The sequence below is a fragment of the Mustela lutreola genome, chromosome 16 (genome assembly GCF_030435805.1).
Source record: "Mustela lutreola isolate mMusLut2 chromosome 16, mMusLut2.pri, whole genome shotgun sequence".
In the NCBI taxonomy this organism is placed as follows: domain Eukaryota; kingdom Metazoa; phylum Chordata; class Mammalia; order Carnivora; family Mustelidae; genus Mustela; species Mustela lutreola.
This window is the reverse complement of record NC_081305.1, coordinates 59,937,813-59,954,515: the sequence shown is the minus strand read 5'-3', so window position 1 is coordinate 59,954,515 and position 16,703 is coordinate 59,937,813. Positions and strand designations below refer to the sequence as shown.

The 16,703-nt window shown below is 49.0% G+C and overlaps 1 protein-coding gene across 2 annotated transcripts; it reads right to left on the bottom strand.

Annotated features, from left to right (window-relative positions):
- Positions 1 to 733: 733 nt before the first annotated feature.
- LOC131817916 (carcinoembryonic antigen-related cell adhesion molecule 1-like) lies at positions 734 to 14,092 on the bottom strand. 2 transcript variants are annotated; one of them, XR_009348633.1, is made up of 7 exons: positions 13,914 to 14,092; positions 12,742 to 13,101; positions 10,650 to 10,928; positions 10,022 to 10,276; positions 7,960 to 8,238; positions 6,739 to 6,950; positions 734 to 3,118 (listed from the first exon to the last, which is right to left on the bottom strand). XR_009348633.1 is itself a non-coding variant. In XM_059151793.1 (6 exons), exons 1-6 carry the CDS (start codon positions 13,975 to 13,977, stop codon positions 6,871 to 6,873), a joined length of 1,317 nt encoding a protein of 438 aa, XP_059007776.1. In that variant the 5' UTR covers positions 13,978 to 14,092; the 3' UTR covers positions 6,732 to 6,870. The 2 variants fall into 2 exon arrangements, 1 of the variants encoding a protein (XP_059007776.1); XM_059151793.1 differs by lacking the exon at positions 734 to 3,118 and having other exon boundaries at positions 6,732 to 6,950.
- Between the last annotated feature and the right edge of the window lie 2,611 nt (positions 14,093 to 16,703).

Sequence of the window (16,703 nt, the reverse complement as noted above, 5' to 3'; positions counted from 1 at the left end):
CAAGGTCAGCCTCAGACACGTGCTGGTCTCCTCCCGTGCTGATGCCAGTGACCTCAGTCTGCAGGAAGAGATTCTGACCCCAGGTTCACATGGGGGACATTGTGTGCTTTCCCTCAGGCCCTCAGTGAGTATTTACTGGGCATCTGTGACGTGTCAGGCTCTGGGCTGGATCCTGGGAACTCCACAGAGAACAGTATAGATGTGGGCTCTGGACTCGTGGGGTTTACCCTGTACCAGGGCCAGCAGCACTAGAAAGTCATGGCACTGAGGAGTCAACTATAATCAAGAGAAGGGCCAGGAAGGGAAAGTATCCGGTGCATCTGGAGCACGTCAGGGGGTCTTAGCTGATGGGGATCCCATTGAGCACTCCTGAGAAAGTGACATTTTGGCTGAGACTGGAAGCATGAGAGGACCTTTGCCCCTTGAAAGACAGAGGATGTGGAGGGACGAGCTGTCCACAGAGGGACCAGTCTCAGCGGGCAGTTGCCTGGCTGGCCAGAGGGGCCGACTGGGTCCAGTGCGGGGAACCTGGGGAGACAAGAGGACTGTGAGTGAGTGAGGCTGGGGAGGGTCAGACCCTGATGGGTTGTGGGGCTGCTGAGGAAAGCTCCAGGCTGCGGTGTATCTCTAACCCCCTCTGGTGGCCCATGCCAGAAATGCAGAAGAAAAAGTCCTGCTATCCAATTATTTTATGTATTTATACATTAATATTTTATATATGGATGTAGAATTTTTAAACACAATTGAATATAATTGACATATAGGAATTTCAACATATTGAAAGTGTAGAATTGAATACATTTTTCTACAGGCATGCAGAGAAGTCATTTCTACAGGAAGATTCTGAGTATCTCCCTTCCTCTCAAAGTCTCCTCGAGGCCTCTTTATTCTTCATTCCGCCCCCTCTGACGCTCCTTCCCCATGTTCCCATGTAACCTTACATTTGCTTTTGCTGTTATCAATTAGTGTGCATTTTTTAGAATTTTGTGAAAATTTGAACCGTACACTATGATTTGGGCTGGGGCCAACTTTTTTACTCTTTGTGGTTTTTAAAATAACCCACAGCTGCATTTTATTGCAAGTACCCTCTTTTTTTTTTCTATCCTTTAGTGTATCCCTTTTGTATCCCTTTTCTTTTTAAATTATTTATTTATTTATTTATTAACGATTTTATTTATTTGTTTGTCAGAGAGAGTGAGCACAGGCAGACAGAGTGACAGGCAGACCCAGAGGAAGAAGCAGGCTTTTTGCTGAGCAAGGAGCCCGATGTGGGACTCGATCCCAGGACGCTGGGATCATGACCTGAGCTGAAGGCAGCTGCTTAACCTACTGAGCCACCCAGGCGGTCCCTCCCTTTTCTTTTTTATCCTTACATTGGAAGGATTCAGAAAGTTGTTTTTTAATTTATTCCCTCATTTATGGTTTCCAACTCTGGGCTATTACAAGCACACCCGCCAGCAACTTTTGTGCATGAGGCTTTGAAGCGGCTGGAGCTTTCATTTCTCTGGGATAGAGTCCCACTCACGAGTGCAGTGACAGGATCGCTGAGGAGGCACACCTTTAATGACTGGAAGAACACGCTACAGTTTTCCAAAGTAGCTGCAAGTATATTTTCTCCTAGCAGTGTGGGAGAGTTCCAATTGCCCCCCATCCTCGACACTTTTTTGGAAAGTCCTTTCACTATTTTAAAGCCAGTCTGCTGATTGTAAAGTGGCATCTCGGTGTGGTGTTCAGTTTGCTTTCAACTGTGAAAACATTTTTCATTTTCCTTTATCATTCTTCTACTTTATTAACAGTTCATAGGAGATCTATCCTCTGAATAGTGTTCCACTGTACGCGTGTGCTGCACTTTGCTCAACCATTTGTCTGTCGATGGACATTTGGGTTGTTTCCATACCTCGGCTGCTGTGAACAGTGTTGCAGTGAACACAGGTGTGCCTATCTCCTTGAGGTCTTGATTTCAGTTCTTCTGGACAAATAAGCTGGGTCTTAGTGTAGCTATGTGTTTAATTTTTTGAGGACCCTCCATACTGTTCTCAGAGTGGCTGCGGCTGTTCGCATTCTCATCATTGGGGTACAAGGGTTCCAATTTCTCAACATCCCCACCAATGCTTTTTTTTTCAATAATAGCCATTGCAACATGTGCAACATGTGTGTCATAATAATGTGTTTTAGATTTGCATTTCCCTTTTTCCATATATCCGTTGCCGTTGGAGAAAGGTTATTTGTTTGTCGCTTTTTACTATCTGGTTGTAGGAGATCCTTACATATGTTGGATATTAACCCCTTATCTGGTAACATGGTTTGAAAATATTCTCTCCCAGTTGGTAGGTTGCCTTTGCATTTTGTTGATGGTTTCCTTTGCTGTGTAGACACTTCTTCGTTTAATATGGTCCCACTTGTTGATTTTCCTTCCTGTTGCCTGTGCTTTTGGTATCATATGCATGAAGTCATGGCCAATGTCATCAAGGGTTTCCCCATGTCTTCTTTCATGACTTTATGGTTTGGGGGCTTATTATAAATTGTTCACTCATTGTGAGTGGATTTTTGTGTATGTGTAAATTAAATGTGTAATTTCGTTCTTTGGCCACGTGGATACCCACTTTTCCCAACATCGTTTGCTGAAGAGACTATCCTTTCACACTGTGTATTCTTGACACCCTTGTCAAAGGTCTGATGACCGTATAAACAGGAATTTGTTGAGGGCTCTGTGTTCTGTTCCATTGTTCTGTCTTTCTGCCATACTGGTGGTACCTGAGACTGGCTGCAAACTCACATTTGGCTGCTCACACCCTGAAAATCAACACAAGAGGGACAAGTGATGGTAGATGAGGAAGGTTGCTTTATACAGGAAGCCAGCATCCTGGGAAGACGGGGGACTAATGTTTCAAAGATCATGGTCCCCATCCAGGGGGCTTGGGATTGGAGGGTGGTTTAAAGGGGAAAACATGAGAAAAAGGAGGGTGGTTGCATGCAGGAGAAGCAGGTGCGCAGGCAGCTGGTAGTATGTGGACATGACACTCAAAAGACTTGCTGGCACCCAGGGCAGCTGTTTTCCAATATAGGCAGGTCTTATCTCCTGGGAAAGTTTGGTCCATCACTCCTTAAGGCCAGTGGTCTGCAAATCCCAAGGAAAGCAGCTTAGTTTTGCTACAGATCATGGGACTTAGGTCAGCAAGCAAAGGGTACACATGATTGGAGCAAGTGAACCCTTAAACCTGGTGGAGTATGTCACAATACCATATTGCTTTCATGACTGCCGTTTTGTCATGTAACTTGCAACCAGAAGGGTGATGCCTCCAGCTTCATTCTTCCTGCCCAAGATTTCTTTGGCTATTTGACATATTTTATGGTACCATCCAAATTTTAGAATTGCTTTTCCTCTTTCTCTGAAAAATGCTTTTGGAATTTTGATGGGGTTTGCATTGCATCTGGAGATCATGAGGAGCAGTATGGCTATTTTAACAGTATTGATTCTTCCAACCCATGGACAGGTGCTATCTTTTCATTTATTCACCTGCGCTCAATTTCTTCCATCAATGTCTCATGGTCTTCAGTCTAAAGATCTTTCCCCTCTTTGGTGATATTTAGTCCGAATTATCTTACCGTTCTTTTTTTAATTTTTTTTTTTTTTTAAGAAAAGACTGAATTCTTTTACTTAGTTATAAACAAGTTACTTGCAACATAACTTCTCTTCCACGTGGAGAGCTCTTAGTAGGTTCTTAAACAATAGGAAAACATTTACTGTTAATTGCTTTGAGACTCTTCCACAGAAACCATGCCCATAGAGTGAGGTTATCACAGTGTTTCTCTCTGCTCTAAGTATATTATTTTAAAGTACACATGAAATTTTAAATGTGTACAAATTCAGAGATGTGAGAAACTTCAAAAGCCACAGATGCAGAGTGCAGGAAGGTGAAGGCTGTGAATGCCCCTTTCATTAAATGCATCTTTTATTTTGCCTTGTTGACAAATAAGCAGCAGTTGCTGCGATTCCCTGGGCCCAGAAAGTGCAGATTGTCCAAAGAATAGAATTTCCTCTGCCATTCTCCTACGTATGAAGCCTTTCCAAAGCCAAATGCCAAGATACCAGCAAGTGCATCTTTGGGCAGTGATCCAAAACAACAGACTCTGCTTTCTTGGTGGTGGCAAATGGGGACCCTTGTCTTGCTTCCCACGAGTAGACACTGAAGCCCTGGTGTCTGTCTTTGCTTCTCCTCTAGTTGCGTGTACTCTGCTTATTCCCTGACCCATAGTCTGTGGGGGTTGGGGGATGCCTCCCTGGTGGTGTCTTTGGGGCCCACAGATCAGAGCTCCCTCCCTCTGCCACTACGGACTGGTCTATTTCTTGCCTCCCCAGGGGCTTGGTTCCACCCCTCACAGCCGGGGCGGAGCAAAGCATTTCATCGTTTCTGACACCATTGGAAATGGGAATATTTTCTATATTTCTTGCAGTTCCCCACAGGCTCTTTGCTGGTGTATAGAAGTGCCCTGATTTCTGCAGATTGATTTTGCATCTTGCAGCTTTCTTAAATTTGTATATTAGTTCGGAACATTTTTTCATGGAGCTTTTGGAGTTTTCTCCATATAAGATCATGTTGTTTACACACAAAGAGAATTTTACTTCTTTTTTTCTGGCATGAATGCCTTCTATTTATTTTTCTTGTCTAATTGCTTTGGCTAAGAGTCTCAGAATTCTGCTAAATAGAAGTTGTGAGGATGAGCACCCTTGTCCTGTTTCTGATTCTAATAGAGAAGCTTTCAGCCTTTCCTCACTGAATATGATGTTGGCTGTGGCCTTGCCATGAACAGCTTTCATTCTGTTGGGGAGCAGCATGGTAGATTGCTTTCTAATCTTGTAATTTCTGTATACACATCTGTCTTTGCACAAAAGATGCCCACTGATTAGGAAGGGGAGCACCCCTGCATGTTGGTGAGAATGTAAACTGGTGCAGTCCATCTGGGACACAGTCCAAAGCTTCCTCAAAATTTAAAAATAGAATTACCTGGTGATTCAGCAAGTGCTCTCCTAGGTGTTTACCCAAAAAACAGAAATACTAATTCAAAAGGATACCCACACCCGACGACGGTTATAGCAGCATTACTTACAATAGCCACACTATGGAAACAGCCCAAATGTCCATCAGTTGAACAGAAAAAGAGGGTGTGGTGCATATATGCAATGGAATACTTTTCAGCCAAAAAAAGAATTAAATCTTATTTGCAACAATGTGGGTGGAGCTGCCATGTATTATGCTACGGGAAATACATCAGTCAGAAATACATCAGAGAAATACCATACGATTTCAGTCATGTGGAATTTAAGAAACAAAGCAAGTTATAATAGGGGAAAAGGAGAGAGAAAGAGAGAGGCAAACAAAGAGACAGACTCTTAAATACCAAGAACAAGCTAATGGTTGCCAGAGGGGAGGTGGGTAGGGAATGAGTCAAAGAGGAGGTGAGGATTAGGGAAGGCATCAGGTGTTGTCTGGAATGTTCAATCAGTATAAAGTACACCTAAAACTAACAGTATACTGTATGTCAAATAACTGGAATTTATTTTATTTTTAAGGATTTTAAGGTTGATTTGAGAGAGAAAGGGAGAGGGTGGACGAGCAGGGGGAGAGGCAGAGGGAGAAACAGATTCCCTGCAGAGCTCGAGAGGAGGCTGGATCCCAGGACTCTGGGATCATGACCAGAGCTGAAGGTGGAGGCTGAACCCACTGAGCCACCCAGGTGCCCCTATTTTTTAAATTTTAAAGATTTATTTTTTTGAGAGCAAGGGAAGAGGGGAGGGGCACAGGGAGAGGATCTCCAGCAGATTCCCCCTTAAGCACGGAGCCCTTCGAGGGGCTCAATCCCTCGACCCGGAGATCAAGACCTAACAGAAACCAGTAAGCAGGCTGCCAACTGACTGAGCCACCCAGGTGTCCCAACTAACTAGAATGTTCCTCTTGATATGGTGCATATAAAATGCAGGAAGGATTTTTCCCTCAAGAAATATAACCTGAAATCTATTTAAGCTTTGAGATTCATTATCCAATTTGTAGGAAATACAGGGTTTGGAGAAGTAACTGAAATGACACCATAAGGAAACAGTCAGAATGTGGGTGTTTTACAAGAAAACAGGTCTGCTCTGCTCTTTTTGCAGAGTCTGTATCATGGAAAAAACTGAGGGGGTAAGAGGACTGTTCAGTATGAACAGTGTGGTGCTTACTGAATCTTCAAAAATCGAACAAACCCATGTATCTAGCAGCTAGGTCAGGAAATAGAACATTGCTGGCACCCTAGAAGTTGTTACTCTCTTCCACTTATAAATGTCTTATGTTAAAGATTTATTTATTTATTTATTTATTTATTTATTTATTTATTTGAGAAAGGCGAGGGGCAGTGGGAGAGGGAGAGAAATCCTCAAGCAGACTCCCTGCTGAGCACAGGGCCGACATGGGGATCAGTCCCAGGACCCTGAGATCATGACCTGAGCCACAATCAAAGGCCAGCTGCCTAACTCACTGAGTCACCCCAGGTGCCCCCCATTTATAAATTTCTAATGTTGAATCACCATTGCTTTGCTGGTACAATTGGAACTTAGTTGCGGTGTACTGTCTTATTCTATACACTGTTGGATTTCGTTTGAGAATAGCTTGTTTAGTATTTTTGCTTCTCTGTTCATGAGTATGATATTTTCATCTTTTTGTACTTTTGTTGTTCCTATTTCAATTTAAAGTTTTTACTAACCTCAGAATGAGTTGGAGCAATATTCCCTCTCTATTGTATGGACGAATTTGTATGGTTTTGAGACGATCAGTCTTGAAAATTCTGTGGAACTCTGAGAAAACTGTGTGGAGCAGGAGACACTCCAGGAGGGAACTATAGTGCCAGTCCGACCAGGACCCCGATTGCAATGCCAATTATGGACCCCATAGGGAGGCCTGTGGTGCTTCTTCCATCTGAAATAAAAAGAAAAAGGGAGGGGTATGAGTCCAAAGTCAAATATGTGGAAACCAGGAGTGGCCATGTGGGAAGGGCCTGGTTAGGGAGGAAGGAAAGGCCACTGAGGTCTGGGTGGCATGTGTGTTGTCACCACAGTGTCCCCATCCCCTTGGTTGCTGCATCATTTCTGTTCCTCACAGTGAAACTCTGGACTTGCTTCAATTTTCACATTTTCCTCCCACCCCCAAGGGCCAAGGCTGGCATCCTGTTTATTTTCCTTTCACATTATGCCTCTTCCCCATGTCTTCTGTTCCATCCTCACTGATGGTCTTAGAGGGAGGCCCTTACCTGTCCACTCAACACTGATTAAAGATAATAACACCAGATGACTGCTTTTGAGGTCTGCTCTGTGCCAGGCACGAGGGGAATATTTATGTTGACTCATCTGCTGCTTCCCTGCCCACGAGGGGCCAGGTGTCACACCCACTGTGCACAATGAGCAACTCAGTGTGTAAAGGGCTTCACTAAGGAACAACTCAGTGTTTAAAGTGAGTACTGTAATCAGTAAACCAGTGAAGGTCAGAGAGCTGGAAAGTGATCAGACAACACTCATCCCAGTTCCCTGAGACATTACAGCTGGCAACAAAAATGTTAATAACCAAAGGACAATAGCTGCTAAATTGGACTGAGCCCCAAATCTGAGTGTGACGCTGTCTCAGGATTTCATCATGAACTCATACTAACTATACTAACTACTCTCACAACTTCCCTGAGATCCAGCTGTTCTTTCCAGTTTTAGAGAAGAGGAAAATGAGGTTCAGGAGGTTGAATGTCTTGACCGAGTTACAACAACTAGTAAAAATCAGAACCAAGATGCTAACAAGATTCATCTAATTCTGGGGAATTTTATCCATATTGCCCTAGAGGCTCTGAAGGAGACTCCCACTTCCTGCAGGCTGCCACTCATTTCACGCCGCCTGCCATGAAATATTAGGGAGGAAGGGGGAGAGTTTGAGGGTCACTCACAGCTCACAGCCAGCCTCACAGGGTCACTTTTCCTGGAATCGCCTGGGTTGGAGACCTCACACTGGTAATTCCCGGCATCCTCCTTCCTGACAGGGCGTATGGTGAGGGTGCTGTTGTCCTGGGACAGTGTCATCCTCTCCGTGAGCTTTAGACTCTGGCCATTGAAGAACCAGTGAATGGAGACCCCAGTGTTGTTTGTGGAGCAGGTCAGGGCCACAGAGTCCTTGTCTTCTGTGACTGTGGTGTTGCTGGCATGGATAGAGGGCTTGGACACTGCCTCTGTAGGGAAACACAGGAAGTAATTGAATGAGAATGGGCTTGGGGCCCAGGTTATGCTCCTTCCTTTGAGATCTCTGCCACTCTGAGGGCCCCCATGAGCTCTGTGAAGGTGCCCCAGAGTATGGCCCTGCTGTGCAGAAGGATGAGTGTTTTTGTTCACGGACAGTCTGTAAGGAGAGGGCTGTACCTTCCCCTCTCACCCTCTGTCACATGTCTGCTCTGCTGAGACACCGCTGTAGTATCATCAACAAGAAACCTCGTAGCCCATGGGGCCAGCAACCTCATTATCATGAGGAATTTTTCCCCATGGGCTTCTGTGTGGTTTTCTTGAACTTTTGTGACATTAAAAGATAGGGCCTCATTCCTTATATTCCTTTCCATATATATTGAAGGAGGAAGGTTCACAGCCCTTCTTATCTCTGTGTCCAAGGCAGCTTCATGTAAGGTAGGGAAGGCATTTACACTGTTATAATTTACTAGGAAATGAGAACCTCCTGCCCCATCTTCATTAACTTAGGAATCAAAGTTTTCAATCTACAAGATTTCTCACTCTGATGAAGACTTTTACTTACAGATCTGTGGCTTGACTCTCATGGTGAAGCACTTCTGCAGAGTGGTTACTATATACAGCATATTGGCACCCTTACAATATAAGGAAACTACTGCCTCATAAAAAAGGCCTTATATTAAACACACACAGCCAGTATCATCCCCCATGATGAAACATGGAAGCCTTTACTCTAAGATCAGGTAGGAGATAAACATGACAATTTCACTGCCTGTATTTGACACAGTACAGAAGTCCAGGCAAAAATAATTAGGAGGAGCACCTGGGTGGCCCAGTGGGTTAAAGCCTCTGCCTTTGGCTTGAGTCATGATCCCAGGGTCCTGGGATCGAGCCCCACATCAGGCTCTCTGCTCAGTGGGGAGCCTGCTTCCTCCTCTCTCCCTGCCTACCTTTCTCCCTACTTATCACCTCTGTCAAATAAATAAATAAAATCTTTAAAAAATTTAAGAGTCAAATAGTAAAAGTCTAAAAACAAATGTAATACAAAAACTTACTGAAGCTGAATTTCCCAATGATTTTTTAGATATGATACTCAAAGCAAAGACAACAAAAGGAAAAAGCAGATGAATTGGATTACATCAAAATGGAAAACTTCAGTGCATCAAAAGACAGAATCTGGAGAGTGGTAGTACTAGTTATGGAATGAATAGGATATAGGGATGAAACGTACAACATAGGAAATACAGTCAATGGTATTTTGATCAGGCTGCATGGGGACAGATGGGAACTACACTGTATTGAATGAGTATAACATACAGAGTTGTCCAATCATTATGTTGTACACCTGAAACTATGTCACATCGTGTGTCACATAAAGGTCACTAACAAAGAAAATGTGAGGGCAAGGAAACATTTGCAAACCATATCTGTAAGAGGTTAATATCCGGATTACAGAAAGGACTTCTGCAGTTCAACAACAAAAAACAACTTGACTAGAGGATCATTCTTCTCCATTTGCGAAGCCCCATTTTGTGCCTGGGGCTTTCTGGAACTGAGAAGCCCCTCCCCACATTCCAGGCTGGACCCAAGGTCTGCCTTGAGAAATCAGAGAGCAAGGGGAGGAAGCACCTGCAGACATGTAAAAGGAGAGGTCAGAGACAGACTTGGTATTTGCTTGTGACATAGCAAATGGGAAATAATTTCTATGCTCTTTTCCGAGAGACAGACAGACCTTCACCACAGCAATCCATGCAGATGCTCCAGGGACCCACTTACCAGAGACTGTGATAGTCTTGACTGTGGTCTTCTTGAGGCGAGTGCCAGAGTTAGAGGCAAGGCAGGTATAGAATCCGCTATCATTCACAGTGAGGTTGGGGATAAAGAGCTCCTGTGTGTCTGTCTGGGGCCTCCCATTGATAAGCCAAGAATACTGTGCAGGCGGGTTAGAGGTTGCGTGACAGGAGAGACTGAGGTTGGCCCCTGGATGGTAATAGGAGTCTGAGGGGGAAATGGAGGGGGCATCCGGGCCATCTGGAGCAAACAGAATAAAGCCACAGTTGATGAAATGCAAGGGAAGGGGAAGCTCCTGGTCTGTACAAGGGCCACAGTGTCCCTCTGAGCTGGGTCCCAACCTCATTTTATAAAGTCCCAACCAGAAACCCCCTGTGTTCAGCCTGGTCCCCTCAAAGGCTGGTGACCCTCTCAGGGAGAAGCAGCCTGTTCCCTCCTAGTCTTGGCTTAGGCCAGGCCTGCCCAGGTTTGCGTGGGACAAGCCGCTATGGCCAGCCTGGGGGTCCAGCTGAGAGTCATGGACTCGGACCCCAGAAGGATGGATGTGGGCTGGCCCCTGGCTGTGTGGATTTGGGCTGGCAGCCCGGGTTTGGGAGGAACGGAAGCTACTCACAGAGAACATTCAGGGTGAATGGGTCACTACGACAGTCACTCACTGGGTTCCGAGTTTCACACACATAGGGTCCTGTGTCATCCCTTATGACACCATGTATAGTGAGAGTCCTGTTGTCCAGGGATAGCTCCAGCCTGGTGCTGGCCGGGCGGCTCTTACTGCTTTCTGACCACAGGTAGCTCGTGTCCTGAGTCTGAGGTTCACAGGTTAATAGCACAGAATCCACATTCTCCACGGGGTCGGAGTTGTTGCTTGTGATGTGGGGTTTGGGTAACTCCGCTGCGCAGACAACAGAAAGAATATTGCCCGAGGTGGTACCTGTGATTCCTCCACAGGCATCTTGAATCAGAGTTGGCATCTCTCACCTCTCAGCCAACTGGAGTCCTTCAAAGAATAAGGCAGATCTGTGTATCTCAAGACAAATGCATGAGGACCTGAGCCTCAGAGAAAGTAAACCCCATGGTCTGTATGTCTGAGAGCACAGGCTGTCTCCAATGTCAATACAGAGCAGCCTTTGGTTGTGGAAGACACAGGACAGAGTCAGAGACAGCCGTGGACCCCTCCTGGCTCCTCACTGATCTGACAACAGCACGGTGATGGGATCTGAGCAGAAATGATACTTGGAGACAACAGGAACAAGCTGGGAGGTCAGTCCAGGACTCAGGTCCCAAAGACCTGAGCTTTGCCCATTTGCTTGATAACGAGTGAGGCACTGACCCTCATGAGGAAGTGACACCTTCCATGGCAGAGCCAAGTCCAATGACCGGCAGAGAGTGAGGGGATGAGCAGGAGGCAGGGGTGTTGAGGGAATGAACGACCCATCATCTCTTCAGAGAGGTGCCCTGGGTGCAGGATCCTAGGAGATCTGACCACCAGGCTCCCTGCCCTCATTGGAAGAAACTCCCACACCTTTCCCTCTTTCCTTCCCAAACAAAAGCAACTGAGTATCCTACATGTGGACCCTGGGCTGGTTTCAGAGGCAGAGTGGGGAGCAGAAGGCCAATCCTTTCCCTGGACACCCAGTGGGAGGGCCAGGAACACACCAGGAAACAATCAGATCTCAAGTCCAGCACAGTGAGGTGAGGCTCAGGCATCTGAGGGGCGGCCAGCTTGTTCTGCCTCTGATTGCTGACAAAGGGTGTTGGGTTCCAGACCAAACACAAACACGGAGCGAGCCTCTGTTTGCTCTCACCGCCCACACGAGCATCCCTCCCTCTGACGGAGGAGAGGATGGGGCTGTGTCTGCACACAGAACCGGGGTCACTCCCATCTGCTGCTCCTCAGTCTGTGTGACCCTGATTCAGTGACTGTGCCTTGGTTTCCCCTTAAAGCACCAGGAAGAATGGTAAATGACCTCTACTTTCTAGGCCTGTGCATTATCCTTTAAACAACCCCAAATACCTGACCCAAATTTGGGCTATAGCAGCTGGCCAATCAAACAGCAGCTGTTACTACTTTGCTCCACAAGAGAAGGTTCCCTGGGCTTGATTCTTGGAGGAGGAGGGGTGGCATGGAGCTTCTCTTTCCTCTGTTCCTCCCTGGCGGTGCTGCCCTTCCTCTGGTGTCCCCCAAATCCCCCAGAGTAGTTGGCTAATGGACTGGGGGCTTTTTAGGTCTGTGCTGTCCATGCTGAGCCTCAGGTGAAAGACCAGGCTGGCCCCTCCCCCGGTGTGGCTCTTGAGACCGAACCCTGGTTGGTGACCACCTCAGGCAGCCAGAAATGGTTGCTCCCAGTCAGGTCTGCCCAGGAGCCCCAACCCCATCCTGGCACAGATGCCCCAGGGTCACTAGAGTCAGGAGCCCTGAGACAGTGGTCTGGGCTGAGCTCTGGTGAGGATCCCAGGCAGCCCCTCAGGTTGGCCCTGATGGACCTTGCAGAGTCTTTTTCAGACGATCCCAGAGTCTGGATTCCAGGAAAGGAATTCCAATCTTAGGAAGTTAGTCTCCACTCTGTGTCCTGCACTAAATGCTGGAACCCTCCCCCAACACGGGACATAATGCAGAGAGGGATGGAGGCCCAGTCCTGGCCTGTCATCCTGTGTGAAGCAGGAATTCACCCCACCCCGCACCAGAAATAGAAGGAATTACTCACGGAATACGCGGAGCTGTCCAGTTACTTGTTCAACTTGAACATTTTTATTCACAGTTTGTAGGGTGTAGTATCCTGTGTCATTCAGGGTGATGTTCCGGAAGAGCAGGGATCCGTTGGGGTACACTGTCTCTCTGCCGCTGTGTGCAGGTCCTGGGATATTTACTTGTATGGCTACTACATATGCTACAATTTGACGGTTGGGCGCTATGCTTTCCCCTCTAAACCAAGTAAGACCTACAAGATCCGCAGGCAGATTGTGGACTTGCAGAAGGACATCCTTCCCTTCGGTAGCACTGGGCGGCACGGACTCCACAGTGACTTGGGCAGTGGTGGGCGAGTTCCAGAGGGTTAAGAGCGAGACTAGGAGGGAAGGGAGCAGACGGATCAGGGTCTGGACCTGGGTGTCGGAGGGAAAGCTGGGGCCCTGCAGACGGAGCAGGTCCGCATCCCCTAGCCCCCTAGCCTTGGGGTGTGTGTGTGTGAGTGTGCACGGGTATCTGTGTGTCTGTGTGTGTCTCTGCTGGTCAAGGTCAGCGGCATGACCGCACTGCTTCATCTCTGAACTTACTTCCTCTGTTTGGAACAACTTCCTCCCATGTCTGTGGCTCACTCCCTCACTGCCCTCAGATACCTGCTCACGCTCAGGGGCTCCTCGGGAGAGGCCTGCCCTGACCGCCTCCTCTGAAGACCCTCTGTCTCCACGTCCTGACCTTTCCCTGTTCTGTTCCCTTCATGATGCTTGTCAGAACCTGACCTCACATTCTAGACGTCTTCGTCCCCACAGAAGTGAGCCTGGGGAGCAGGGACTCGTCTGATGTGTGCTGTACCCCCGTGGTGGGGCAGGCGGCAAATACCGGGGCTGAATGAATGTGTCCCCAGGGCCCTCCAAGTCTGGCGCTTGTCAAGATCTCAGGTTGGTGGGAAGGGACAGCAGTTAGGGTCCCTGGTTGTTGTTATCATCAGTTTTCCAAATTCAGTGCTCAGTGATGAGTAACTTGGGGAACAGCCCGTGGCTCACCACCTCCAGATCCTGAGACAGTCCTGTCGCTGAGCGGCTCCCCCAGTCCTGCCCTGCTCCCTTGTCCCCTCTCAGAGCCCTGTCCTCCCTGGAGACCCCAGCCAGCCTTTCTCTCCCACCCTGCCGCTTCCTCCCAGGGAACTGTCCCTCTCACCTGCCAGCAGGAGGTCCTGCCAGGGGACCCGTCCTCCTCGGGGAAGGACCAAAGGGGGCTCCATGGTGCCCGCTGCCCGCTCTGTCCCTCCCTCTGTGAGAAGAGCTTCTGCTCCAGAAATGCTCAGGAGAAGCAGTTGTCCCAATGTTGGCTCTGTCTTAAGTGGCCCCGGAGGCAGGGGTGTGGGGCGGGGTATCTGCCAGGGCCCCTCCTTTCCCCTCCCCTCCCTCCTCCACCCCTTACCTCCTTCCCCACTTCCTTGTCCCCTTCTTCCCCTTTCACTTCTGTCTACATTTCGATTCCCTGACAAGGGCTGAGGCCTCTCCCTCTTCAGCTGTGATTTCCCAGCATATGGGAGCGCGGGCACATGCCCTTGTTTGGACAAGCACAAGCCTGTGGCGTTGGGGTCTGGAGACCCACAGAGCTCAGGGTCAGGGTGCAGGGACAGCGCCCCCACAGCCCTCTCTCCTCTCCTTGTGGCTTTCCCCTTCAGCAGGAGCCTGGGGGCCGCCTCAGGAACTCCTGTCACGGGGATGTCACCCCTACTGTGCACTGGAATCACTGTGGAACTGTATCAAGACTGTGAATGCCCAGGGGACACCTAGAAATGCTGCTTCAACAGATGCCCAGCCAGGCTGAGACCCCATGATGTGGGGGTGCGGCCGCCTCTCCCCCTCCTGTGCCCATGGAGGGTCTGCAGATCCTGTGAAAATGCAGAGTCTGACTCAGCGGGTGTGGAGTGGACCCCAGAGTCTGCCTCTACTAAGCCCCCAAGTGATGCTGACCACCCTGGCCCAGGAAGCTCACTCTGAATAGCAAGACTGAGGGGGACCCAGTTCCCTTAGAGGATGGCCCTTCTCCCCACTCCCCTGCTGTGTCCTGGCCTTGAGTCTGTGGGCACCACACACAGAGCCCCAGGGTCCCCAGATCCCGGGGATGATTTCCGTTTGTAACAGAGAAGGCCAGCTGGGCACTGGTCTCCCCAGTGCTCTCATAGGCTCTGGGGAGGTTGGACTGACTCCTGGCGGCAAGGTCCCAGAGATGACTCTGGGGGTGAGAAAGGGGCAGGCTGGATGATGACAGGTGAGGGACCCATGGTCTATCCCCAGGTGTTCCCAGCCCAGCCTCTGCTTCCAGGGGCATAGACCCAGGACCAGGTGTCTCAGGATCTCCAGTTCCAGGTGTGAAGGGAGTTCCCTGTGTGTCCTGGGAAGAGAAGAGATGGTGGGAGGTCAGGCGGCTGCGGCTCCTGGAAATGTTTTGAGGAGACCTTCCCTCTCTGTATCCTTTGGATGAACTGTGGCCCGGAGACAGTCTGTGTGCTCCTGAGCTTCCTGGGCAGTCTGTGTCCTCTGCCTGGGGGACCTTCCTGTGGTCACCCTGCTTTCTCCATGGGTGGTGACAAGCAGGGCATGGTGAGCTGCACAGGGACCCCTGACAGATCAGTGTGCTGCTAGGGCCCTAGAAGGAGTGCGCAGGACAGAACAGGCATGTGGGAGGGACCCAGAAGGGTCTGTGGGAGAAAGGGATGGAAACCAATCTCTTCTCTCTCTCCTTAGCCAAAGCCAACTTCAGGGTAATGTCCTGTGTGTTGTCTGCATGTCCCTATGTCGCCCCCTGGAGGCTAGTCTGGGCATAGCACCCGGGATGGTGACCAAAGGATGAGGGTCCCTGAGCCCTGGGCAGAGGTGAGGGACTGGTCAGCCTGGATCTTGGTCCCTGTGGGTTCTAGACTCTCTGACTCCATCCCAGGGCTCCATGAGCCCAGGGAGAAGATAGACATAGTCTAGAAGATTCCTGCTCTTGTGTCAGGAGAATTCTCCACCCAGAGGGATTTGCTCCCTCAGTAGGAGCTGTCTGTCCTCGAGATTTTGAGAATGACCTAGTAGGGGGTCTTTTGAGCCTTTGGGGGAAAAGCACTGTCCTGAGGGGCTGACCACTCCAATGTCCTGTCTCCCCATCACAACAGGGAGGGGAGCCATGTGTCCCTGTCTCTCCTTTGCTCTAGGTCTCCCCACAGGAACCAGGAGCTGGGGTGGCCCTACCCAGAGACTCAGCCCCAAGGAAATACAGGCAGATGCTGGGTTCTCCTGTCTTTTCTGCCTGGGAAGTTCACCCTTGCTCCCCAGGACACCTTGGGCTACTGAGACATCTTCAGGGAGACATAGCAGGTGTCCCCACAGACCAAGGGTCCTCAGGATGAGGGGTTAGCTCCTGATGTCTTTGGAGGTCAGGGTGGGGCTCTGAACTCCCCTGGTAGTAATCGCACCTAGAGTTTGTGATCCAGAATTTGTGCGAGGTCAGATCTCTGAGAGAAGAGGAAGGACACAGACTGCCCACCCAGGCCTTCCAAGGGGAAAAGTCGTTCACAAGATCCAGATGGGAGGGGGTGTCCATGTTGTGGGAATGAATGGGGGTCTGACCTCTAACTGTAGAAGGCCCCTGTCCTCCCTCCTGAATCTAGGAGGGATTAAGGCCTGGAAGCTAATGGGGTCAGCTTCAGGCACATGCTGGCCTCCTCCCATGCTGATGCCAGAGGCCTCAGTCTGCAGGGAAGAGGCTCTGACCCCAGGTTCACATGGCGGGACATTGTGTGCTTTCCCTCAGGCCCTCAGTGAGTATTTACTGGGCATCTGTGACGTGTCAGGCCCTGGGCTGGATCCTGGGAACTCCACAGAGAACAGTATAGATGTGGGCTCTGGACTCGTGGGGTTTACCCTGTACCAGGGCCAGCAGCACTAGAAAGTCATGGCACTGAGGAGTCAACTATAATCAAGAGGAGGGCCAGGA